Source organism: Oryctolagus cuniculus, chromosome 14 (assembly GCF_051225735.1).
Source record: "Oryctolagus cuniculus isolate XC-2025 breed Fujian yellow rabbit chromosome 14, ASM5122573v1, whole genome shotgun sequence".
NCBI lineage: Eukaryota > Metazoa > Chordata > Mammalia > Lagomorpha > Leporidae > Oryctolagus > Oryctolagus cuniculus.
Genome location: NC_142880.1, coordinates 40,315,169 through 40,341,467, shown reverse-complemented (window position 1 = coordinate 40,341,467; position 26,299 = coordinate 40,315,169). Strand labels below are relative to the sequence as shown.

The following is a 26,299-nucleotide window of genomic DNA, read 5'->3' as shown; positions in this document are numbered from 1 at the left end:
AATTCCCTCTGACTCAGTGTTAAAGGGGGTTTTACTTTAAGTTTACAAAAGAAGGAAAACAGGAAAGAAAAGAAAAAATAAGAATGAGAACCAAGGCCAGCCTTATTCTAAAACTGTACCACGAGGCTGGTGCTATGGCATAGTGGTTAAAGCTGCCACCTGAAGGGCCAGCATCCCATATGACTGCTCTTCCACTCCAGCTCTCTGCTATGGGCTGAGAGAGCAGGGGAAGATGGCCCATATCCTTCGGCCCCTGCATGGGAGACCTGGAGGAAGCTCCTGGCTTCGGATCGGTGCAGCTCTAGCAGTTGTGGCATCTGGGGAGTGAACCAGCAGATGGAAGACCTCCTTCTCTCTCCCTGACTCTGCCTTTCAAGTAAATAAATAGATCTTGGAAAAAAAAAAAAAAACCTGCACCACACAGCTTGGGCAGATCAGGTTCCCAGCAGGACCTATCTAAGGAAGGACATGGGTTTTAATTGCCTCCAAATCAGTGTCCCCTTGATGATAAATCACCTGTTGTCAGGGGGAGAGGAAAAGGGGCAAGGATATGACTATGAACTATGAGAACAGCAATACACCCCAGCCCTGCATCTGAACACGTGTCAAGCCTGTGTGTGAACAACCTTAACCATTTATGCGAGAAGCTATGCAGGCCGGGCAGCGAGACACAGAAAATCACCTTTCTCCTTTCCTTGTGCAGCAAGTGCCCCAGCTTCACCTCGGGAAATGATCAGCCTCAAAGAAAGGAAAACAGACTATGAGTCCACCGGCAGCAACGCCACTTACCACGGAACTAAAGGTGAACACACTTCCAGGAAGGATGCCATGACAGGTAAGCCCAGCTGTGTGCACTTGGACAGGGCAGGGGGCTGGAACATCCACACTTGCAGCTCAGCAGGACTGGACAGCAGGTGGGTCACTGCCAGTCCTGATAGGTCCAATTCCCAGAAACTGGAGATGAGCAGATTAAGCTAGAGGTGTACAAACTGAGCAGCTTAGGGTGGAAGAGAGCTAGGAAAGAACGTCTTCCACACACATCTGTTGCAGGTGTTCTTCTTGCTTGTCCAGCTCAAGTTAGAAAGAAGTCACTGGGGAATTCTCCTTTGCTACTGTTACCCCTGGTTTTAAGCTGCCAAGATGGCGGGTCAGTATCGCCAGGCTGTCCCATTAGGAACAGAAGGAGGAGCAGAAACCGCACAGAATTCTTATGGAGACATTTTCTCCTCTAGCCATGATCAACTCCCAGCAAGCTTCATTGGCCCTGAAGGCCACTACTTCCCAGGGAGGGAGTCCATTTTTAGGCCGTTTACTCCTTATATCTCAGCCATTCCCACGGCCTTTGCTTTCTCATCAGCTGGGACGCTGTGACAGCCAGGGTTGGTGTCCTTGGTCAGCTGCCTCTTGCTATCCCATGAGGCGTGGCCTCCACACACTGCCTACTCTGTAAAGTTCTTGAGGCATGCATAGCCTTCCCCAGGCTCTCCAAGTATCTTCTCCGTCCCACCAGGAGGGCTATGCTTTAAAAGCAGAGCCGACAGGGAGGACCTGTAACAGGGGACCCATGTATTTACTTCTGAGCCACACAGACAGAGCTTCCTCCACAGAACATGCCCTAAGGAATAGGGCTTTGCTAGAATAAGAGCTGGGGTGCAAAGGGCTCCATCCTGCACAGGCAGTGAGGCCCTCTCATCAGAGGAGCCTTGAAGCCTGCAGCACAATTCCAAGCTTCAGTATTTGTAGACCTGCAGGGAAGCACAAGAGACGAATTGGATGAATAAAATGCCTTCCAAACCCAGATGGCTAAGATGCAGGTTTTCTAACAGTAAACATATCTGCCCCGGTGACACGGTTTTCCATGTTAAATCTGCACAGCTGCATAAAGCAGAGGTTTTGGATCCTCACCCCCAGGTCAGCATTCTGCCTCCATGTCTACACCTACAGGAACTCTCTCTCCCTTGCTCGTGAGAGGTCTCGAGTGAGAATTTAGCTCTTTGCATGGCCGTAGCTTGCTAATCTGTCACTGTCCCCGTAAGCATTGCCCTAGTCATGGATGAACATGAACAAAGCATGTTATGAAACTCAGTGTTAATTCCTTAGAGTGCAGACACTTAGTATTTCAGGTTAATCAGTACAAACTGGATTCTCTGACACCAGATTCACTTGATCCATTTGTTTTTCCATAATTGTTCCAGGTACCCACGTCAGCAGGAGGCTGGTACAACAAATGGGAGATTCTAGGTACAAGAGTAACTGAGATTTACAGCTTTATTATCACTTAAGCCTAGCATTTCCCTCTAACTCGGTTGACTCGTAGGCTTTTAGAGGTGGGTGTGTTTATGCTGAGACAGTTCCAGTAGTACAGGATTGTGCCCTGCACACATAAATCTAACATTTCTGATGTTTAATCTTCCTAGAAAATGGCAGGGATCTTGACACCTCCAATATTGAGATATATGTAATTTTTCAAACTTCTTTAGAGACTTAAACAGCTTTGCTCTAACTTAGTTAAAATTTACAATTCAGAACTACACTATCCATCATGTAGCAAACCTAGAACAGTGAGGTCTTCAGTGGAAGTGAGTGGGTAGGAAAGTTCCCCTTAAGTCAGCGAGTGCTGTGTGAAAGCCAGGTGTCATCGTCACAGCAATTGTGGTTGGTGGTGAGGTGGTATGCCAACAGTGGCGGCAGGGTGGTGATACAGGCAGTGATGGTGCTGACACACAGGTGGTGCCAATGAGACTACGATTGGTAGTGCAGGTGATGAGGTGGGTGGGTGGTGATGGAGGCGAGGGGGTAGGTGCAATGCTATTGGTGATGAGGCTTTTGTTGCCAATGGTGAGGGTTGTGGTAATGACAAAGTTGATGAAGGTGGTGATGGTGATGAGGCTGGTGGTAGCGTTTACCACCTCCCACAGTGATATGAGTAAGTCCTCAGCCAAACCAGGTGGGAGCCAACATTTCATACAGGACTGGAAAGTTTGCTCAGCTCCCCTGTGCAGCCCTTTCACAAATGCCCACCATCCCAGCATCTACATGAGAAATAGGATTCAGCAGCAGCGGTGCTTTTCCTCATTGAAGAATAAACCTTGGAAACAATGCTCAGTGCACTGACGGACCTCTGAAAGCCCCTTGTTTCCAAGGCATCGGGGACGGTCCTGACCCTTAGGAAACAGTCCCTCTGCTCCAGGAGGGCACGGAGCCTTGTCCTCCAGGTGGACCATGTGCAGCTGGAGTGGAAGCAGCCGTCTTCTCTGCTTCGCTCCTACAAATGCAGAGCCACGTGGGTTTTTGCTCCTGGGTTCTTCTACCTTCCTTTTAGGGATTTATTTTCTAACTTGGACGGCGTCCCTCTTACAGCTTCTCTTTCGTGTTTCTCTGCCCTGGAGGAGCCCTCAGAAAACAAAAGTCAGCTGCTCATTCAGCCATGGCAGACTTCGACAGCTATTTCTCGAAGTCACGGCTGCCTGGGAACCTCACGTGTACACAAGCACGCCTCATGGCAGGGCTGCGTGATCCCAGCAGCTACACAGCTGGATGTTCAGATTCACCCAGGGGATTTTGCCCTACCCTAGGCACTTCCCAAGTGCCTTTTCATCAAATGCTCTATTCCATTTTTGTCACTGTTCTCTCTTAATGCCTTTAGAGCCACTCTAATCTCCAATATGTTGATTCAGTTGGAAATTGGGCATTTAGAGGCCAATAGAGAAAAATGAAGGCAATTCTGAGTCGACCTTAGTTCAGACAAACGAGGACAAAGGCTTGTGTATCTACAAAGGTAGTTCAAGCTCAAATGCATATCTCCTTTAAACAGGTAAGTGAACCAGAGAATGAGGAATGAACTTTCAGGAGAAACATCTTTAGCTCAGAAGCCACAAACACAGCAGGGACCAGGGTTCAAGACTGCTATAGTACAGACATTCTGCCCCAAAATGCATTTATTCTGAGCAACACCAAATTTCATCTTGTCTTTAAAATGGCATTTTCCATCAGTAAAGTATATATCTTCAAAAGCAGATTTTTACAATTTTGTGAATTCACTCAGCAAATAGATCACTTAACTCTGGGTGTCCACAGAGGCCAGGCAGTGTCCCAGGCTCTGGGAATACATACAGAAGTCACAAGATAGAGCATTTGTCGTCAGGGGGCTTCTGTCCTGGTAGAAGATGGCAAGCAACACACAAGTTCAGTAGGAGAGCAAGTTCACCAACACAGCAAGATCACATGGTGTGGAGTAGGATGAAGAAATGGAACAGGGTAATGAGACAGAGGCTTTCAGGCAGAAAGGGTATGTCACCTGACCTGGGCAAGGAGACGACACTGGAGCTGAAACCTAAACCTCAGCAGGTTGTACTCACCGTGCCTCTGTAGTGACCTTGTCTCCATGAGGCAATACATAGAATAAGACCCTATTTCACTGTCCCTTGAATACTGGAAGCAAAAGATCAGTCCTTTTTACTTCTGAGAGTGCTTCACGATCCACTGATAACCAACCAACAGCATTTTCCTGAGCTTTCTTAAACAACAACTTTTCAGAAACTATGACAGGAGCGATGCCCTGGGCTTTACTCTGGGCCTGTGGCCCAAACTTTAAGGGTTCCCAGGGAGGAAGCAGCAAATAGGCTCCTTTTCCAGGCCTTTGGAAGGTACCAGAAATTGGATGAGGCTTCCCTTGCTTTGCACTAGACCATGGGTGAGACAAGAGACAGTGCGGAGACTCCAGTTTCTATGTCTACCAGAATTCTAAAGCTGCAGCCTCCAGGTGCTATCTCCCACCTGTCCTTTGGGCCTTTGAGAAATGAACTGTCTAAAAGATGATCAAGCACTTCTGTGGGCTTAAATTGGAAATTTTATTCTTGTCACTCTCCAGCTAAAAGCTAGTGCTGTGGATACAACCTCCTGCACGCTTCAGTGCAGGTGACAAGCTTTTATTATACGCCAGTTTTCTCCAGCAAAGAAGGCAATAAAACTTGCAAGATGACCATCTGTTTGCCGCACCTGCCCTGACCCTGTCTGCGATGTGAACATTATTGCGAGGGACTGACAGGCCATGGGGATCTCATAGGATAACCGTTCTGCTTTCTTAATGTCTGTATGGGAAATGAAGCATTCAGAGCCATGGAATTTCTTCCGCAGGAAACCAAGCTTTGTTAAGGCAAGACCTTGCCTCACTGGCCATTCTGCTCACTTGAAATTTTGCTTTCTTTGCTAATGTTTGTTGCCCTTTTGTGTTTAGCTCAGAACACTGGAATTTCAACCTTGTATAGGAATTCATATGGTGCGCCTGCTGAAGACATCAAACACAACCAGGTAAAGTAAATAGAACACGTTTGTATTCGTGTTTCCATTTGAATCACGTGAAATATCCTGGAGTTTAAAAATCAAACTAGTTTCTATAACACATATGGCTTTGTTTTGTCTTGGGTGCAGGACTTGCTCTTAGGGCTACTTGAAATTACACCCATTGCCTCATTTTTATCATCACTAGGGCCCATGCTGGACAAGTGCTCACAGATGAGATTTTTACAGTTCTATAAGGGCCACTACTTGTGTTTTACACCTTCAACTTAAGGGAAGGGAGGCTGAGGACAGCTTCAGTACTTTTTCCCAACACCTTTCTTCCTTTCCTAATTTTATCACGGTTGTATTTAATAGAGGATGATCTCATCAAGAGATAAGATTGCTACTGCGGAATGCAACTTGCACTTGCTATGATTTCACTGTTGGACAACCTTCATTCACATGCACGTTGCTTTAATAAACATGGGCCACTTTGTGAAGAGGAGGAAATGCAGGAGAGGTTCTTCTTTGGCCCCTTCTCCTGCACCAGAGTTGTGTTTTAACAAGATGAACACATTCAAGTTTGAGCAACACTAAACCACAGCAACTTAAAGAACCACTGTGTGTGGGGGCGGGGGGGTGTCATTCAGTAAAGATCTACTGAAGGCCCACTTCAAGATTCTGCGGAAATTATAAAAGCAAAGAGGCACAGCCTATACCCCCTTGCTTATCCACAGCCTTGTATTCCCTCCCTATCATGGTGAGCATTGCCAAGGCATTCATGCTCCCGTGGCTGTTTGCTATGCATAACAGTTGCTAGCACAGCTTTCTGCTCATGCCTTCCATTCCTGCCATTCTTCAGTGACAGTGAGGTTGGGAAAACCCAGCCAAAAGCTGGTTGCTTGGGTACAGTAGATGCATGAAATGAAACATGGATAAGACACATTGCTTTGGATCATCATCTTGACACTCAGCAGGGCAGCATCCCATCACCCTTATAGCAGGTGCAAAGGTCCTAGCAGGACCATCGCTAAGGGGAGGTGAATGGTACTAAATTGTCTCCTTGACCTTAAATTATTTTCTCTCATCAGTCATCAGCAGTAGTGGCAGTGGAGGAGTTAGCCTCATGCCCTTGATTTTCCCACCACATGTACAGCCCCTCTGGAAGACAGCTGGTGTGACTTGTGACACCTTGGTCAATGTGCCAGCCCCACAGCCTGCCGGACATGCTGCTAACAGCAAACTGGTCTTGCATTTCAAAAATCAAAGAAGCCAATAAATAGATAGGCAACCAACAGGAGTATGCCAGAATGGCCCCCACTACTCACATGGCAACAGACCTACCCAGACAGAGAAACAGGAACAAGCGAATCAACCCTTTTTCTCATAGCAAATATAAAATTTGGTAGGTACAGAGAGCAAAAGGTCTCCAGCTCTTAAAGAGATTTGTCAGAATATACTAAAAACAATCTTGTATCCAGGGGGTAAGATCAGCTTTAGTTCCCTAGGGAGAAAGCAGCTCAGAGTCAGCTGACTTGGCACTGTCCTTCCTCCGTGTTGGCAAAGAAGAAATAAAATGGTATGGCTGGGGCAACCTTGGTATCTGAGTGGCACAGCAGGTTCCCAAAGATGGCCTGCTATTGAGATTCAGAGGACAGATCCATAGTAGTTCTGAAGAGCACATGCGCCCTACCCAAGCCTATTCCGAGCATTTAAGCCAACTGGGATTTATGTGCCGAGATGCCATCACTGTTGCTAGAGTGTGCACAGCCTGCTGTAGCCTGTGCCCAGTGTGCTCTGAGTGACACATGAGGAACCCGGTGGCACAGGTGAGTGCCGTTGAAACCCACCCAGCTCAGAGAGCCAGCACTGTGCCTCTGGTCAGCATCAGGGAGCCCCTGCGGGCTGGGCCCAGCAGAGTCATTCTCCGCTCAGTTTCCTGTGAAGCCAGCAAGTAGAACAGGGCGGTTGGGCTGTTCATCCTACCTGAGTATCAAGCACCATTTCAAAACATGCATTTTTTTGCCCCTAAAAAAAAAAAAAACAGTCCAAGGAAGTCTGTATGAGACTTCAGTGATCTCGGAGAGAGGGGAAGAAAATGCCTTTGATTTATTTGGGGCCACATTATTGAATAAAATGCAGTTTAACTTGGAGCTTTCTCTCTTATGGACTCCCAGTACACCACTCCCACTGCTTGAAAGAGGATGTCTGGTTTCTCTTCTGGTTGGGTGGTTCTAGAAAACAGCTTGCTGATCAGCACCAGTGTTTGCCTTCCAGGCCGAGTGCTTTCTTTTTACGAGCTTTCCTGAGCCCAGAGACTTCACAACCTCACAGTGTGAACAACTTAAACAGGAAGGACCATACGAGTCCCATTCAGTTCCAGGGTCCAAGCTTGTCTTTTGGCTGAGCACTGTGGCCAACCCCAGGGTGTCCTAGTCACCATCTGGGCTATGAGCATTACAGAGGAGGCTGGACAGGGCCTTCCCCTAGAGCGGGTACAATTCACTAAGGGAAATGACTTCGAAATGGATCTACAGAGAATGAGGCATCAGTACCGGCTGCACAGCCAAGTGTGATGAGCAGGGTGATAGCTATGAGCCAGGCTTCTCATGACTCAGCAGAAAAGAAGCCAAGCTTACCATGACTGAGCAGAGAAATCAGGCTCAGCTCTAGCAGTGCCCCTCCCCGCCTAACCCACCTGACTACCTGGAACTCCACACACATTGTCAACCTTCAGATTTCCCAGTGTAGAAGAGTTTGAAGACTGGCAATGGGTAGCCATTTCCCTTATGTTCAAAAGAAGTCCAGTTTATTGGCAAATTTGGTGAGGATTATACACAAAGAAGTCTTCTGTCATTATACTAACACACTGGGGAGTCTTGTGGCATTTCCCTTCATAGTTACTTGTACCAAGGAAAAGGTTCAGCAAGAATGACTTCATGGGAATGAGGGTCTCTGGCCAGTGCAGAGTGTGGGCCCCATGACCCCCGTGTCAGCAGGCTGCTTGGTTGTACCAGTCCTTCTCTGTACCCCAATAGACAGAAAACAAGGGCATTGTTCTGCTTCCTTCATAGAAATCTGGTTCATGCTAATTGTGCCATGATTTCTAAGTGCATTTCTTTCTAGCTGTTATATGGGGGTGAGGGGCTTTGTTGAATCTTGAGCACTAGAGATATTCCCTTAAATTATACAATGCAGCCAACATTGCTCCTCTGTGAATGTCTCACCACCAGCTGCCATCATACCGCAAGACCACTGAGCAAATTATGTCCATTCAAGCACGGCAGTGCCGCCTATCCCCTCTCCTAGCGGCTGATGTATGCATGCTCTCAGAAATAGTGCACTGCATCTTAGACATGGTTGACTGAGGCTTTATGAACAGTCATTCGACACAGATGTTCACAAGCTTATGCTCAATCCCACAATGGCTGCCATCCATAGCAGTACAGCATTCTAAGTAAGCTACCCAAAGGGAAAGCAGCAACCACCATAGAGCAGACCACAGACCTCATGAGAAACTTCCTCTGAAGACCTCTCCATCACCAACACTGGCTCCCCTGACCACCGAGACACAACTCCTGACCTTCTTTCCTGAATCAACTCAGGTCTTCCCTGCATGCCGTGGCTGTGCAGGGACTGTGGTAGCATGGTAGGGAGAACATGGACCTTAGGCTCAGCCAGGCGTGTGTTCATAGCCTCACAACACCACTAGTCCTAACGGCCTAGGGGACTTTAACTTATCTGAGATTCAGTTTCTTCATCTCTAAAGTGATAACTGGATGGATAGATGGATGGAAGGAGAGATTCTGTAAACATAATACTTCATAAAAGTACACACACATGCTTAAATGTTTAATGCAGTATCTACTGAAAAAGACCCAGCATATTCTAGTTTCCACCTTGTATAGTTTTCCAAGTCGCCCAACTCAGCCCTTGTATGCTGTGCCCTTGGAGAGCCTATCAGTGTTGGAGAGAAGTGCTCTCCAAAACAGCTCTTCAAAGTAGAGCAAAGAGCAACCCCACCTGGAGACACGGGCTGGTAGATCTGGCCTTAGCAGTGTTTAATTGTAGATGTAGATTATGTATATTAATTCTAAATGTCCCTCTCATCCTCAGGCTCTTAGGCTAACAAAGGTTTATTCCGTATAGACCCTTGGACCCTCACAGATAGAGCCTCCATCAGCCACCACTTACTGGAAATGGGGACTGTCCTAGACAGCAGTTATGATGAAGTTCACCTCTCCTTTGAGAAGCAGGTCGATTACCAGTGTAAATCAGTCACAGTAAGAGAAGAAGTTTCACTTCCTTGAAAGAAGAATTACATGTGAGCTATTAGAGGCATTCATTTATCTACACATACTAATTACAAATCATTACCTATTAACAAAGACCAATTTCTAGAGGATGTCTCCATGTTGAACTTTAGTTAAATTAATTGGGAACCACCGAGTCTGCTCCACAGTCACCCAACTGTATTTCTTCAACAGCGCTGTGTAATTCACCCAGACCTCCTCCCCACTTACTGCAAATTACAACATCGTTGTGCATTGTTGGATGCACCAGCAGTAGACCTCTCACCTTAGGAAGTTCTGGTCACTCAATAGAGGTGCTTAAAAACACCCCCTGGAGGCAGCCTTCATACCCAGATGCTAATAAATACTTATCAGCCCACTAGCACTCTGTCACACTGTCCCTAGAGCCAAGTGGAAGGACTCTTGACTTCATGTAGCTCAGATTCCTATGATTCTAAGGTCCCTGCATCAGTGGCCTATAGAGGACAATGGTAGAAACGGAGAGTGTTGAGGTGGGCTGGGGGAAACCCTTCCCCCAGTCAGTGGCTTCGTTATCCCACATCATGCTTCAGTTTGGTCAGTTTGTAGTAGGACCAAAAACATGTTGGACCTCCAGAGTGCAGAATATCTGAATTCCATATCTAAGGCTTACCACTTAGTCACTCAGGCTGGTTGAGGGAATGGCCCTGTGACACAGAAGTCTCGGTCCCCCTGCATGCACAAAGGGTCAGAGGGATCTCCATGACTACCCTCTGTGCTGGCAGAAGGATGCCTGTGTGACCATCAGAACTTGGACATCTTCATTGTCTTGAGATTGCAACCCCTAAGCAAGATACAAAAAAATGCAAAAAAAAAAAAAAAATGGAAGTGGCCGCTCATGTTCCAGTGTCTACACTTCTGTAATAGGGGGAAAAATCCTTTAGTGATGGTGATGTAGTCACAATGGCCAACAATTTTATAATTCTTCAAAAAAGTTGGACATAGAATTACTGCATGACCCACTCCTAGGTGCATATTCAAAAGAACCAAAAGCAGGTACTCAGACAGTGGTACACCCATATTCCTTATAACACCATTTGCAGCAACCAGAGGCGTCCATCAAGAGTTGAGTGGAAGCACCAGGTGTCCATGAGGAGATGAATGGTTACACAACACATGCCATGTCCACATAGGCACTATCAACTCAGCCTTAAAGAGGGAGGGGGTTCTGCTGCAGTCTACAGCACGAATGAACCCGGAAAACGTCATACTGACGTGGAAGGAGTCAGACAGTCAAGCACAAATTCTGTAGAATGCTATTTGCATGCAGTCCTAGAGAAGGCAAATTCATGAATGAAGCAGAGGTGGCTGCCAGGGGCTGGGAGGAGGGAACTGGGAGCCAGGGTAGACTGGCCAGAGCTTCTGTTTGGGACGATGGTGGGGGTGGTCACACAACACTGGGAATCAACTTATGCCACTCAACTGTGTACTTCAGAGTGGCTGCAATGGTCAATTTTATGTCCTATCGATTCCACGATAAGAAAGACTTGGTGATGATAAACCATCTGAACCCAGGAAGCAGTTTTAAAAGGGAAGGGAGGGGCTGTTGGCAAGGACCAGACTGATGAGTGCCTGCAGCCTACCCCCAGGCTTGGACGGCAGGGGAGGTCAGGTGCAGGGAAGCCGACTAACTGCACGTGGCTGCTCTTCCTGGGCAGGTTTCAGCACAGCCAGTCCCCCAGGAGCCCAGCAGAAAAGACTACGAGACCTACCAGTCGTTTCAGAATTCCACGAGAAATTATGAGGAGTCCTTCTTCGAGGACCAGGTCCACCACCGCCCTCCGGCCAGCGAGTACACCATGCACCTGGGCCTCAAGTCCACTGGCAACTACGTCGACTTCTACTCCGCTGCCCGTCCCTACAGTGAACTGAACTATGAAACGAGCCACTACCCTGCCTCCCCCGACTCCTGGGTGTGAGGGGCCGGCGGCACAGTGCATGTGCATGCATACCACAAGACATTTCTTTTTTTTTTCCCCCCTTTCCCCTCCCCCTGCAAATTTAGTTTGTTAAAGCCTGTTCCATAGGAAGGCTGTGATAACCAGTGAGGAGATATTAAGAGCTATTTTAGAAAGCTAAACGAGTTGAAAGTTAACTTGGAAATCAATAGAAAGCTAAAGCGATCCTAAACCTGACAGTGTGCAACACCTTTCTAGTCCGAGCTGTAGAGTATTAAAAGTGCTTTATATTGAATGTGGCTGAAGGAAGGGGCCAGGAGACAGACAGAGGTGGGGCGTGAAGGTTACGGTTAAGCACAAGACACGGGGTGGTTTCCACGCTCTAGGGGGGGACGGCTTCTCACGCTTCGTTTTCTCATCTCTTGTGACTCTAGGCTTCCAGTTGCATTGGGGTTCCTCTGTACAGCAAGATGTTTCTTGCCTTTTGTTAATGCATTGTTGTAAAGTATTTGATGTACATTACAGATTAAAGAAGAAAAGCGCATCGTGTATATTACACCAATGCCACCGTGTTTCCTCATCTATGGTTCTAAATATTGCTTCAATTTCAAACTTTTGGAAGATGTATGGATTTCCAGTTTCTTTCTCCCAGTATGTTTTAACAAAAAAAAGGAAAAAAACAGAAAAGGAATATTTAGCAGTATTGTTCGTTCTGATATGTGAATTTGTTTGTGGCAACTAAACAAGGCATTCAGCAGTTTCTGACAATTAACATACATCATTCCACACTCCTTGTCAACAAAGTGCTTTTTCACTGCCTAAAATTTTAGATGTAGATATTTGAAATAGATTTTTTCATTTATACCAGTTTTCTTTATGATGATACAGTGTTAAAGGAAAATAAATTACAATTGATCTGTCATCCATACTTGCTAAGAATGTCTATTTCCAAGGACCTATCTTACAAAATACACATTCTTGCTTGTGTGTCTGTGCGTGTGTGGGTGTGTGGGTGTGTGTGTCCATGTACGTATAAAGATGACCTGTGTGAGAATTTTATTTTGATAGGAGCCATTTCATCTGCTGTTCATCTTGTACAAACTGTTTTTGGTTTTTAGTATCAATGTCCATCTGTTTGTTCCTTTGTACTGTACCTATTCTGACCATCTAGTGACTCAGGATATTAAGCCGGTTGAAGTGAAACGATAGGATTTTCACACGTTCACACACTCTTGGATACCAACTCTTTCTACAGGTCAGTTTCCTTCCATATCTTATGCCCTTAGTACACAATAAACCATGGCCAACTCAATTTCACTGTGGGGCCAATTACTTGAAGTATCCACAGAAAATATAATCTGCTCGCCTTATCTGCCCCCTCCCCAAACTTTTTTGTTCACATGACAGGGAGCAGTAGACAATTATGGATTAGATTAAGACTGAACTTCAAGCTGATGTTAGACTAGTGGTTAACAGGGCTAAGAAGTAAGGCTAACCATTTAAAGAACACGGGCTGTGGGTAAACTAGCTTTGCTCTTTAGATGCAAGTGACTGAGGCCAATAGGTGCCTAGTAAATGTTAACTGTTCTTGGAAAAAAATAAAGTAAATAAGAAAAGAAATTGGCTGACATCTTCCTTTAAGATTTGCTCCCTCTCACTCTCCATAGTTTAATTCAGCTCAAGGTCTAAAGGCAATGGTTCTTTTTCCGAATTTAACAACCACCAGAAGACACCTTACTCATGCATTTCCCCAGAACAGGAGACAGAAATTTTTGTCAATTTTCCTACAAACTGCATACAAGCTTGTTTAGTATGGGAAGCCAGATTTCTGGGTTCTGAAAGGTACACTGCAGCCCCTTTAAAGAGAGATAGTGCATCAAGGATAGCATGAGTGCCTACTTTACCGGTATCATGGGATGAAATAGCAAGGTCCCCAAGGCAGATACTATGGTATGGATGGGACGTAGCCATAACCTCAGAGCCGGTTTAACCTTGCTAACAGTAATAGGATTCATTCTGCTTGGAGTCATATTGAGGGAAATCGAGACATGTGCTAAGAAACACCTCCCAGCAGGAATGTTGTGTTTTGAGTGTCAGTCTCAATGTGTGCCCCATACCTGTGACAAGAGTGTTTCAGACAGGGCTGAGACACACTCACCAGAGATGGCACAGTTTGGGTGTCCCCTCCACTTTCTTTTACGGCTCCATCTTGTTTCTTTGGTGGAGAGAGTCTGCTTAAATTATATAATGTAAGATTCCTTACTACATGGATTCTGATACTCAAACTATATCACCAAAAATTCTGACTTATCCTAAAGGTCAGTCAGTCCTTGTCACACAAAAGAGTATCCATCACAGTCACTGTAATGGTAAGTTTTGCTCCAATCTGGTAAGCAAAATTTCTTAAGAAATCTGCTGACAAAGGGGATGTGGAATGTGGCTTGTGGCAGATTGGGTGGGACCCCAATTCAGATCTGTGGGGAGAATCTCAGAAACTCATTTTCTCAGTCCAGCAATATGTGTGCATACAAGGAAACTGAATTCTATCCAAGGCTGTCCCTCTGGTCTGAGATAGGGGAGCAGCAGAGGGGAGGACTTCCACAGTTTCATGATGGTCTATGATTCCTTGAGATACACTGTGCCAGGCTGTGATGTAACCAATTCAGCTGGCTGTCTCTGGCATGAAAAGGAGGGGAAGAAAACTTAAAGTGATCAGTTATTCAAGTCAATCTGGCTTTCCTTGTCATGTACCCACAGAGATGCCTAGAAGATGAACAGAGATCAGTAGCTAGATGACAGATAATAGGATTTTACCTGAATAAGTGGCTTGAAGCCCCCACAAGCTCCCTTATCAAAAGATGTTGGTCAGCTTGTGATTTATTATTTGTAACACGGGGTCTATTGGATAAAAGCCCCAAGTGGCAAGAAACTTGTTTTTGCTTTCACTGCGAAGTGATCAAGTGAGGCTCCTCCACCCCCAAGTGGCCTCTGGTCACTGGGTCTGTGAGATCCTCCAGGCCTTGGACTGTTCTACTGACATGAATATAGTTCTTTTTTTTTAAACAAAAGGAGAAACAGAACTAGGAAATTTCTTTTGCCATTTAGTCCTTTACAGTAGATCAGCAATACATCCAATGCATTTAATAGAATGTAAAATCTAGATGTTATGTAAGACAACAGGTCCTCTTTTAATTTAAAAGTATTGGCCACCAGAGACCAATTAAGGAACACAAACTGTATAATTCTGAATAACATTAACATTTGAAAATGAGGGTTTTTTAAATACCAATTCAATTATAATACCCAGCATTAATGCTTTTACCTTCATTAGCAGTCATGAGTTAGAAAAAAAAAAAAAAAGCAAGTTTATAAGAATTCAGGTGACACACGGTGTCACATACTGGGGCTAACCTGGGTGATAGTTAACCAGCGATGACCCATTCTGCAAGTAGTAAGACACATTATGGAAAACTGCTGTTCAGGTAAGAGGTGTTTAAAATCCAAGGCAAACAAGACACTCTGTATTTGGTCTGTGTGCTTTGACTTTGGCTCTTCCTTGGTGTCCGACATTGTCCCTGTGTCCCTGAGAACAGGGTTTGGTGGTGGGAAGGTGCTGGGCATTCCCACCCACACAGGCATTGGGAAGCAACTTGACCATAGCCCTAGAAGACGCCATGGACAGAAGTTTCCCTCAGCCACTCAGGTCCCCCAGACCAAACATAAAAGCTCTGGACCATAGCCAACTGGCCAATGGCAGTTCACGGCTACTGTTCTAACCTGGATCTCGAGACCACGGGGTCACCCTAGAACCTCGGTGATGAAGTGGAGAGTTAAATCCAGCACTCGGGGGAGCACAGCGGGGTCTAGAGACCTGCCGTGCTGCAGACCAGAGCCTGGCGACACCAGCAGGTGTTTCTCTAGAGGAACAGATTCCCGCTTTCTCTCCTCGATGCCTGGACCTGGCTTTTCCTCTCCAAGTTGTGGTCAGAGCACCACGACAAACTCATGCCAAGCCAGCAGCTAGTCCAGCTAAGCTGACCTCATCCTAGCCTTAACCTACATAACCCCAGTCTCTCTAAAACCACCACACCTTTAAACCAGAGGGAGCACCGTAACTTGCAGAGTGGGAAGCCCTGACCCAGGCTGATTGGCAGCCATTCTTAGTGTTTGTTTATCACATCCAGTGTGACCACTCAGAAGTTTCTCCTGCTGAGTGTGTTTGGTTGTCAGGTTTTGCCTGGACTCTGCTGGGGGCATTATGGAATCAATGGTACATACCCCCATTACCTGATGAATGAAAAAAAAAAAATCTTTCAGTTTGTCCCTATGGTCTCATGCCAGTGAGCTGCTATTCAAGTCCCTGGAGAAAGAATTGGACAGGTGGGTTCCCAGGCCTCAGCCAGCTCTTAGAACCAACTTTCTTCCCCTGGTACACTCAGATCAGGGTTCTCAATGAAGCATGCTGATCTCCATAGACAAGAGATCCCACGCACGTGACATCACATCAACACAACACTTTGTCTCGGATCCCACCACAGAGAGGGACGAGAGTCCAGGGCGTGCAGGGTACAGTGAAGAAACCCAGCAACAGTGACCCTCTAAAGCAGCAGGCACATGCATGCCACTTTCTACCTAGATGCTTTCTAGTGTGGTCTCTGCCTGAATACCAGGTTCCAGACTGGCAGGGCACACACCTGACCCTCGGCATCTTCATCAGCTCAACAATAACCAACTCGTCTGCACCTGAAGTCCATCAACCACGGAGAATGAAGGAGAATGAAATCCACTCCGCACCCCCCCACACAAGCACACTATGAGAAGGTGAAAGTGGAGTTTTAAGTTTGGACCACAGTAAGAATGAGATTGCTGACATACGCTTCAGCAGTGGCCCCATCAGAATCAATCACACGACTTTAGATTTTTACAGTGTATAACTGTTCAATTCCTCAAACAATGGCACAGGCCTTTAATGAAGTGCCAGGTACTCCCCACTAGAACATGCATTAACAATATGGTATATATTCTTAATGTTCAAGAAGATAGAAGGTCCACATATTACGTGACTGCAGAGTTTCTCCAGTTATGCTAGACAGCTCTTGAAGGGCAGAGGCGAGATGCTAGCCTGTGTATTGTAGGACTGTTCTCAGCACCCCTGGACTCCACCTGCTCCATGCCCATAGCACCACTGCCTGCAGTGCTGACAACCAAAAACCATCTCCAGATCTTTCAAAGTGTCACTGGGGGTTGGGGGGAAGGGACAAGATCTGCCCCAGTTGAGAACTACTGCTCTAAGGTAAGGCATTGAGCACAAAAGAGGAAAGGGATGCACTCCTAGCTAGACAACCTGAGGAACACAATATATAGAGATGGTGTTTGGACTATAACTTCAAGAACAGCTAGGCTTCCCATGAGCAGTGATGGGGAAGTCTCAGGAGAATGAAATTTGAGTGATGGCAAAGACATAGAAAACACAAGGAATGAACATAGAACAGCATGCAACAAATTCCACTCTAATGCTAGGAAAAGAGTGGAGAGAAGAGTCATTTGTAGGCAAAGTTGGAGGCCCTTGCAAGTCATACTGTAGAAATACTGAAGCTTTTTTATAGTAGCTTTCTAGAAGAAATTCTGGGGTGTATATGGAAGGGATCCAGATTAATGGGTCTCAGATTCAGCATGCATTAGGATTACGTGGAGCCTATCACAGGTTATTCAGTTTGTGATTGGTTAGGGCTGGCACTAGCCACAAATTTACATTTTTTAATTTTTATTTATTTGAAAGAATGATAGGGGGAGAGAGACAGGCTTTCCAGCCACTGGTTCACTCAGTAGGTGCTAGGAGTCCAAGCACTTGGGCAATCTTTTGCCACCTTCCCTGGTGCATTAGCAGGGAACTGGATAGGAATCAGAGCAGCTGAGACTCAAACTGGTACGCTGTGACATGGGATGCCAGCATCACAGTTGGCTTAGCCCACCGTGCTGCAACACCAGCCAGATTTTGAACAAATTCCCTTTGAGAACCACTGGTATAGGAAGAGATCACTTACAGGATTACTGCAGTGATTAACCTAGAACCTTGTTACTCAAAGCGTAGTCTGGTAACCAGCAGCATCAGCGTCACCATCACCTGGAAGCTTGGTAGAAATACAGAGTCGAGTCCCAGTCCAGCCTTTATGCATCTGTAGTTTTACATGTTCCCCAGGTAATCCACAGTTCATTCAAGTTTGAGAATGTTCTAGAAGAAAGTAAAGGGCCTGAGCTAGGAAAATGGCAGATAAAATGAATGTGAAATACTGCGTATGGAAAATTGGGAGCACTGGGCTATTTGCTGAAGGATAAGTGTTCCTTTTTTAAAGATTTTTTGAGGCCAGCACCACAGCTCACTAGGCTAATCCTCTGCCTGTGGCGCCAGCACCCCAGGTTCTAGTCCCAGTTGGGGTGCTGGATTCTGTCCTGTTGCTCCTCTTCCAGTCCAGCTCTCTGATGTGGCCCGGGAGTGCAGTGGAGGATGGCCCAAGTGCATAGGAGGATGGGCACCTGCATAGGAGTCCAGGAGGAAGCACCTGTCTCCTGGCTTCGGATCAGCGCAGCATGCCAGCCACAACACACCAGCCATAGCGGACACTTGGGGGATGAACCAACAGAAAAAGGAAGACCTTTCTCTGTCTCTTTCTAACTCTGCCTGTCAAAAAAGAGATTGATTTCTTGGAAAGGCAGTTATAGAGAAAGAATGATCTTCCATCTGCTGGTTCACTGCCCAAATGGCCACACTTGTCAGGGCTGGGCCAGACTGAAGTCAAGAGCCTGGACCTCCATTTGGGTACATCAGAAGCAAAGCAGCCAGAACTCAAACTAGTGCCCATTTAGGACATCAGTGTAAAAAGCAGCAGGTTAATGCCCTGAGCCACAATGCCAGCCCCTGTATACTTGAGAAGTGAGCCTTTGTAATAAGAAGTGCAATAGTGGGCAAGAAGGGACTTTATAACCAAGACAACCCACTCCATCTTAGATCTGTGAAGTCAGCAACACTGATGATCCAGGGCCAGTGCTGCAGTGAGCAGGTGGAAAGACAGCCAAGTCGCCCTACTAGAGACAGGGATTTGGCATCATCTCTTTGAGATGAGTTCACAAGTGGGTACACATAGAGCATCCATGAGAAAGATGATCGAGTGAAGAGTCTTGAAGCGTGAAGGACTTTGGTGAGGCAGCAAGATGCAGAAAAGGAGACTGAAGACAACAGTGGGGTGGGGGAGGACAAAGAGCAAGACTAGAGTGCTGCTATCAAAACCAGGGGAGAAGGGCCTCCTGGGAAGAGAGTAGCACATGCTACTGGTAGACATGGAAGGCAAGTAGGAACGTGGTGAGAAGCAGCCTTTGAACGCCGGCTGGAAGACCATGCAGAGCCTTGCAGAGAGGTTCCAATAGTAGGCAAGGGAACAAAGCCATAAGAAGTTTGACACAGTTATTGAGACTCTGGCCTGAGAACATCACCAATGGAGTGAACGATTTGTTAGGTCTGTTGAATAAATTTGTAAACTAAGGAGAACATGGCCCATGCTCATGGAAACGGTTTAAAGACAACCCTTTATATTTGCACATCAATTTGCAGCTTTCATTGTGGTTTAACATTTGTTCTCCTTGACCTGCTCACTACCAGGTAGGCTCCTAGTATCATCAGCTCCATTTTTACATAAGAGAAGAGGCATAGGATATCAGGCAGTTATCAATTCTCTGTCCAGCTACAGAATTTGCCATCTTGCAGCTTGAGAGATTAGAGATCTGCCAAGCAAAGAAGTCAGAGAGAAACATCAGATGCTCCAGGTTCCAACATTAACTTAATATCTTGACATCCATATAGCATAGCATGGAACACATCTAATCCTTATATAGCAGGCTCCAAACAGTAAGGACATGGTCCATCTACACTCTTGAGGAGTGTGTTCACCCTGGATCCTACACAACCAGTTGCTTGCTACATCAAGTTGTTTAACATGTACTTGAAATGCAGACCAACAGAGACAGAAGGAGAGACAGTGCCAGAAACCAAGAGAGATCTTCCATCCACTGGCTTACTACGCAAATGGCCTCAGCAGCCAGGTCTACGCAAGGCCAAGGAATTCTATTCTGGTCTCCCCCATGGCTGTCAGGAACCCAAGTATTTAGGCAACCTTTTGCTGCCTTCCCAGGTGCATTAGCAGAAAACTGGATCGGAAGTGCAATAGCTGGGACTCACAGCAGCACTCACATGGGACACAGCTTCTCAAGCAATGACAACCCACTGCACCACGCCAGCTCCCTGCTACATTGGTTATTGTTGCCATTAATTCCTCTCCCCAATTTTCAGCCTTAATTCCTCATCACACTGCACCTGCTCCAGGCTACCTGTCCTCGTCTTGTATATGCTCCACCCACCCACAGCATGACCACTGATGGAGCCAAGACTGTGTATTTGCTCCAGAAGCCCCTGGTTGGAGCAGATCCACACCATCACCACAGCCACACTTAGTTACCTGCTTGGAGGGGAAGCCAGATGTCCACATCCTAATGGCTGCAAGAAATCCTCATACCCTCATGATTGAGAGCAGACCTCTCTGCGGTGGTCATCATGAAGCCACAGAGCCGATCATTAAGTTGTTGAACTTGCCTTAATGCGAATTTTAAATCCAAGCCAATGGCCATGTTGACTGTCCATGGAAGCCGATGTGTAGCACAGCAGGTTAAACCACTGCCTATGACACAGCATCTAATATCAGGGCACCAGATGAAATCCTGGCTGCTCTACTTCCAACCCAGCTATCTACTAACGTGCCTGGGAAGGCAGCAGAGGATAGCCCAAGTACTAGGGCCCCTGACACCCACGTAGGAGACCTAGATGGAGTTCTAGGCTCTTAGCTTCAGTCTGGACCAGCCCTAGCCATTTGGGGAGTAAACCAGTGGGTGAAAAAGTTTCTCTGTCACTATGCTTATCAAATAAATCTTAAGAAAAAATACAAGATGCCCAGTTGAGTTTGGATCTTGAATAAACAACGAATTTAAAAAAGAGTGCATTATCTGTGCTAACCTGTCAACAAGTAAAAAAATCACAACACACACTATTTTCACAACTAATAAGAGTTGAAAATAAACATACTCAATTGAATTATACTCATTCTGATTGCCTATTGCTGTGTAACAAACCACTCTGAAAGCCATAGTTTAAAAAAGAGAAATAGAGAGAAGCACTTATTTCTTCAGGAATTCTCTTCCTGCCATGGAGTTCCATGGGTACACCTCAGCCCCACCTCCCTAGGATCAGCTAAAGGGACACTGAGGCTGAAAGCTGGGATCTCTTAAGGCTCAGTCACCTAAATTCTGGGCATCTGGGCTGGAAAACGTCAGGTAGCTGGGCTGAAGCAGCTGCAGCCCTCAGGCATCCTCTGAGTATCATTACATGGTCTCTCGCTGCTCCATGGTCAACAGACTTCATCCATGTTATCTCAGTGTTCCCCAAACCTATGTCCAAGACCAAGGGCCACACTCCAAAGTCAGGCTGGATGCTTCTTATCAGTCAACAGTCAAAAATATAGGTCAGTGTCAGAAGGTCAGGTTAGGAGACAGATTTCAAGGTCTCAGCCTAACTTTTTCTCATGACCCTAAGCTACCATCTAAACACTTCCTTGAAAAGCAATTACAACTTTCAGAGATAGAAATACGTCAATAATAGATCCAAGACAGCTGAATAGGGAAAAGACATGCTGAGCTTGGACCATAAGATAAAAGGGGAGGAAATGAATTACCAGGAGACAGAAGTTTGCAGTGGAAACTCTACAGAAAAAGCAGACACTGCAGAGCAGCAGGGACAGTACAATCACACAGCAGCCAATGAGGTATCGCCAGCAACTCCCTCAGCCAGTGGCTACAGGGACATCATCTTCCTGGAGTGAGACAAGAAGAATCTGCAACAGCTTGAATCACTGGTAATATTGCCCGAGGGAGAACCCTGTGGACCCCACTGACTTTGCATCTGGCCTGGAGGTGGAGGGTTGGTGGGGTCAGAGCACCCACTTACGCTCTCCTCCCCTCACTCTTTCAAGACACCTGCCCCTAACTTGCCAAGATGGAGCAGTGACTAACTTCTATTGGGAAGGCAGCTGGCTCATGCCACTTGCTCTCTCCATGAATAGGAGAGGCTCGTGGGGCCAAGAGTGGGTCCTCTGCTCCCTCTAACTGTGGGAGACCTGCACACTTTGTGGAATTCTGTGAGTGTGCAATACAGTGCGAGGTGTGGCTAGGTCTTTGGGTAATCACTGTTTCTGGCTCCAAGCTCAGTGCTTGGGGTGGGTCATTGCTGAAGGGCCCACACTCACACTGAGGAGCTCACAGATCCTTGTGCAGCTAGTATACCTGGCGGGGGCGGGGGGGGCATGTAGCCACTGTAGGCTCACCCTGGGCAGTTAGTTCACCTTGTCTGAGAGGGGGGTGAATCTATGATCACACCAGCCAATGCAATCACACCCTGCCCCCTGCTGTTCCAGATCTACCATATGCAACATGGATGTCACTCTGGACTCTTGCCCCACCCTTGAGCACTGGCCAGGGCTCCCTGATCCCACCCAGCAACACCACTCTGAAATTTGCTAAAGGAGCAGACACTCCAGGAAGCCACAGAGATATATGTAAAGATAAAAGCTATCAGAGGAAAAAAACCAACATGTCTTTCCACAAATGCTAAAAAAAAAAAAAAAAAAAAAAAAAGTCAAAATATGACATGAACAAGGAAGACAATATGACTCCCCCACAAAAGGACCACAACAATGCTTTAATATTAGAAGGTTAAGAAAAGACTGATGGAGAGCCAGCGCCACAGCTCACTAGGCTAATCCTCTGCCTTGCAGCACCGGCACACCAGGTTCTAATCCCAGTCGGGGCGCCGGATTCTGTCCTGGTTGCCCTTCTTCTAGGCCAGCTCTCTGCTGTGGCCAGGGAGTGCAGTGGAGGATGGCCCAAGTGCTTGAGCCCTGCACCCCATGGGAGACCAGGAGAAGCACCTGGCTCCTGCCTTCGGATCAGCGCGGTGCGCCGGCCGCAGCATGCCAGCCGTGGTGGCCATTGGAGGGTGAACCAACGACAAAGGAAGACCTTTCTCTGTCTCACTGTCCATTCTGCCTGTCAAAAAAATAAAAAATAAAAATAAAAAAGACTGATGGAGTGCCCAAAAAGGAATTAATAGAATAATAATCACAAGATTACTCAAAAACAGGTAAGCAAATATGTGAGTTAAAGAAATCCATACACGACACGGATGAGAAATTCTGCTTAGATATTTAAGAGAAATCAAACTGAAATATTATAAATAACTCCACATGTCAAAAAATACAGTGGAATAAAATACAGTGGAAAGTCTTGACAACAGATTCAGTTAGTCAGAAGAAAGAATATCTCAGCCAAAGACAAATTTTTGGATATACTCAGACAAAAAAAATTAGAAAAACCAAGAATAGCATTTGAGATTTATGGGACACAATCAAATTACCAAACACACACGTCTTAAGAGTTCTTGAAGGTATGGAAAAGGAGAATGGATTAAGAGATCTACTCAGTGAAATAATGGTAGAAAATTCTTTAATTTGGAGATGGGACATCCTAGTACAGAATCATATAGAACTCCTAACAGACATGACCAGATATTGTTTTAGTGTTGAAATTTTGACTAAAAAAAGATCCTAAAATGTGCACGACAGAAATGCCAGATTACCTTCAAAGAGTCTCAAGTTAGATGACAGGCTAGGAAGGAATGGAAAGGCATAGTCCAAGACCTAAAATTTAAAAAAAAAAAAACTGTCAATCTAGAACACTGTACCCTGCAAAGCTCTCATTTATAAATAAAGGTGAAGTAAAGACCTTCCAAAACAAATTGAAATAATCTGTCACCACTCATCCAGCCCTACAAATGATGCTTAAGGATGTGCTACATGGGCCCGGCACTGTGGCGCAGCATGTTAAAACCCTGACCAGAAGTGCTGGCGCCCTTTATGGGTACCAGCTCGAATCCTGGCTGCTCCTCTTCCAATCCACCTCTACTATGGCCTGAGAAAGCAGTAGCAGATAGCCCAAGTCCTTGGGCCCCTGCACCTATGTGGGAGACCCAGAAGAAGCTCCTGGCTCCTGGATTTGGATCAGCACAGCTCCAGCTGTTGCAGCCATCTAGGGAATGAACCAGCAGATGGAAGACCCCTCTGTCTCTACCTCTCTGTAACTCTTTCAAATAAAAAGGGACAAATATCATATGTTCTCACTGATCGGTGACAACTAACCAACCACAAAAAAGGAAACCTGTTGAAGTGAAAGGGACACTATGAGAAACAGTGACTTGATCGGCGGACTGTTGATGTACAATTTAATACTTTATCCCCTTTAGTATTTTTTTGTTCTAGTTAATACTATTGGTTGAACTCTAATTAACATACATTTATTCTTAGGTGTTGAAATTTAACTGAAAAGTGATCCCTGTTAAATATAAGAGTGGGAATAAGAGAGGGAGGAGAGGTACAATTTGGGACATGCTCAATCGGACTTGCCTCAAATGGTGGAGTTAGAAATGTGCCAGGGGATTCCATTACAATCCCATCAAGGTGGCATGTACCAATGCCATCTCACTAGTCCAAGTGATCAATTTCAGTACAAAATTGATCACACTGATAGGTCTAAGAGTCAAAGGGATCACACAAACAAGACTAGTGTCTGCTAATACTAACTGATAGAATAAAAAAGGGAGAGAACGAGCCAACATGGGAGGTGGGATACACAGCAGACTCATAGAATGACAGGTGTCCTAAACAGCACCCTGGCCTCAGAATCAGCCCTTAAGGCATTCAGATATGGCTGAAGAGCCCATGAGAGTATTTTAGGCATGGAAAGCCAAGACACTCTGGCAAAACAAAAACAAAACAAAACAAAACAAGCTAAATGAAGATCTCTGCAAGTGAGATCCCAGTAAAAAGAATGGGCCATCAAAGGAGGAGGTACCTTTCTCTGAAGGGAGGAGAGAACTTCCACTTTGACTATGAACGACCTTGTCTAAATAAGATTGAAGTCAGCAAACTCAAGAGGATTCCATAGCCTTGGCAACTCATGACAAGAGCCTAGGGAGATTTCTGACGTCATAAACAAGAGTGTCAAATTGTTAAGTCAACAACAGGAGTCACTGTGCACTTACTCCTCATGTAGGATCTCTATCCTTAATGTGTTGTTCAATGTGAATTAATGCTATAACTAGTACTCAAACAGTATTTTATACTTGATGTTCTGTGTGGTGCAAACTGATGAAATCTTTACTTAATATATACTAAATCAATATTCTGTATATAAAGATAATTGAAAATGAATCTTGATGTGAATGGAATGGGATAGGGAGTGGGAGATGGGAGGGGTGCAGGTGGGAGGGAAGTTATGGGGGGGAAAGCCATTGTAATCCATAAACTGTACTTTGGAAAATTATATTTACTTAATAAAAGCGTTTATAATAATAAAAAAGATGTGCTACATAAAAACAGAGAAAGGTAGTCAGCATTGTGAAAGAATGTGAAGGCAGAAAATCTCTAAGTAAAAGGACAAAGGAAATCCAAAATAGGAATATTTATGGGGAAATGTCAGGACCAAGTTGTAACTTAATAACCTTGAATGTAAGTGGTCTAAATTCTCCAATTAACAGATACACACTGGCTGAATGGATTCATAAACAAAACCCATATTTTCTTAACTTTTATTTAATGAATATAAATTTCCAAAGTACAGCTTATGGATTACAATGGCTCCCCCCCCATAACTTCCCTCCCACCCGCAACCCTCCCCTTTCCCACTCCCTCTCCCCTTCCATTCACATCAAGATTTTCAATTCTCTTTATATACAGAAGATCAGTTTAGCATACATTAAGTAAAGATCAACAGTTTGCGCCCACATAGAAACACAAAGTGAAAAATACTGTTTGAGTACTAGTTATAGCATTAAATCACAATGTACAGCACATTAAGGACAGAGATCCTACATGAGGAGTAAGTGCACAGTGACTCCTGTTGTTGACTTAACAATTTGACACTCTTGTTTATGACGTCAGAAATCTCCCTAGGCTCTTGTCATGAGTTGCCAAGGCTATGGAATCCTCTTGAGTTTGCTGACTTCAATCTTATTTAGACAAGGTCGTTCATAGTCAAAGTGGAAGTTCTCTCCTCCCTTCAGAGAAAGGTACCTCCTTCTTTGCTGGCCCCGTTCTTTCCACTGGGATCTCACTTGGGGAGATCTTTCATTTAGGTCTTTTTTTTCAGAGTGTCTTGGCTTTCCATGCCTGGGAAAACAAGACCCATATTTTTGCTGCCTACAAGAAACACACTTCATCAACAAAGATACATACGCTGAAAGTTAAACAATGGAAAAAGATATTCCATGCTAATATAAAGTAAAAACTAGTAGGTGTAGCCGTCTTAACATCAGACAAAACAGACTTTAACACAAATACTTAAAGAGATAAGGATGTTAAGTAATGATTCAACAGAAAGATGTGACTAAAATAAACATATGCACCCAATGATAGGGTGCCCGGCTATTTAAAACAGATGTTAGTGAACATAAAGGGAGACAGGCTCCAATAATAATGGGGGACTTCAATACCCCACTTTTGTCAACGGGCAGTTCAACCAGACAGAAAAGCAACAATGAAACAACAGAGCTAATCTACACTATGGACAAATAGACGTAGCTGCTATCTACAGAACACTTCATCCCACAGCTGCCAAAAATACATTTTCATCAGTACATGG

General features: G+C 45.4%; 1 protein-coding gene and 1 long non-coding RNA gene across 12 annotated transcripts in view; one reads left to right on the top strand and one right to left on the bottom strand.

Annotated features, from left to right (window-relative positions):
- CTNND2 (catenin delta 2) overlaps positions 1 to 13,129 on the top strand; it is a 993,743-nt gene extending 980,614 nt beyond the window's left edge. For all 6 annotated transcript variants that reach the window (XM_089312616.1, XM_051853868.3, XM_051853869.3 and 3 more), the window contains 3 exons: positions 704 to 835; positions 5,237 to 5,310; positions 11,270 to 13,129. In XM_089312616.1, the coding sequence (XP_089168742.1) occupies positions 704 to 835; positions 5,237 to 5,310; positions 11,270 to 11,530 (467 nt within the window). In that variant the 3' untranslated portion in view covers positions 11,531 to 13,129. The remainder of the gene's footprint in view (positions 1 to 703; positions 836 to 5,236; positions 5,311 to 11,269) is intronic.
- Positions 1 to 26,299, bottom strand: part of LOC149122307 (uncharacterized) — a 45,070-nt gene that overhangs the window by 2,846 nt on the left and 15,925 nt on the right. For 2 of the 6 annotated variants that reach the window (XR_016220089.1, XR_016220091.1), the window contains exons 2-3: positions 1,575 to 1,745; positions 683 to 738 (exon numbers count right to left, since the gene is read on the bottom strand). This is a non-coding gene — a long non-coding RNA (uncharacterized LOC149122307). Of the gene's footprint in view, positions 1 to 402; positions 739 to 1,574; positions 1,746 to 22,296; positions 22,652 to 23,240; positions 23,302 to 26,299 lie in introns of those variants that run through there. The other 4 variants (XR_016220093.1, XR_016220090.1, XR_016220087.1 and 1 more) reach the window with 4 other exon arrangements.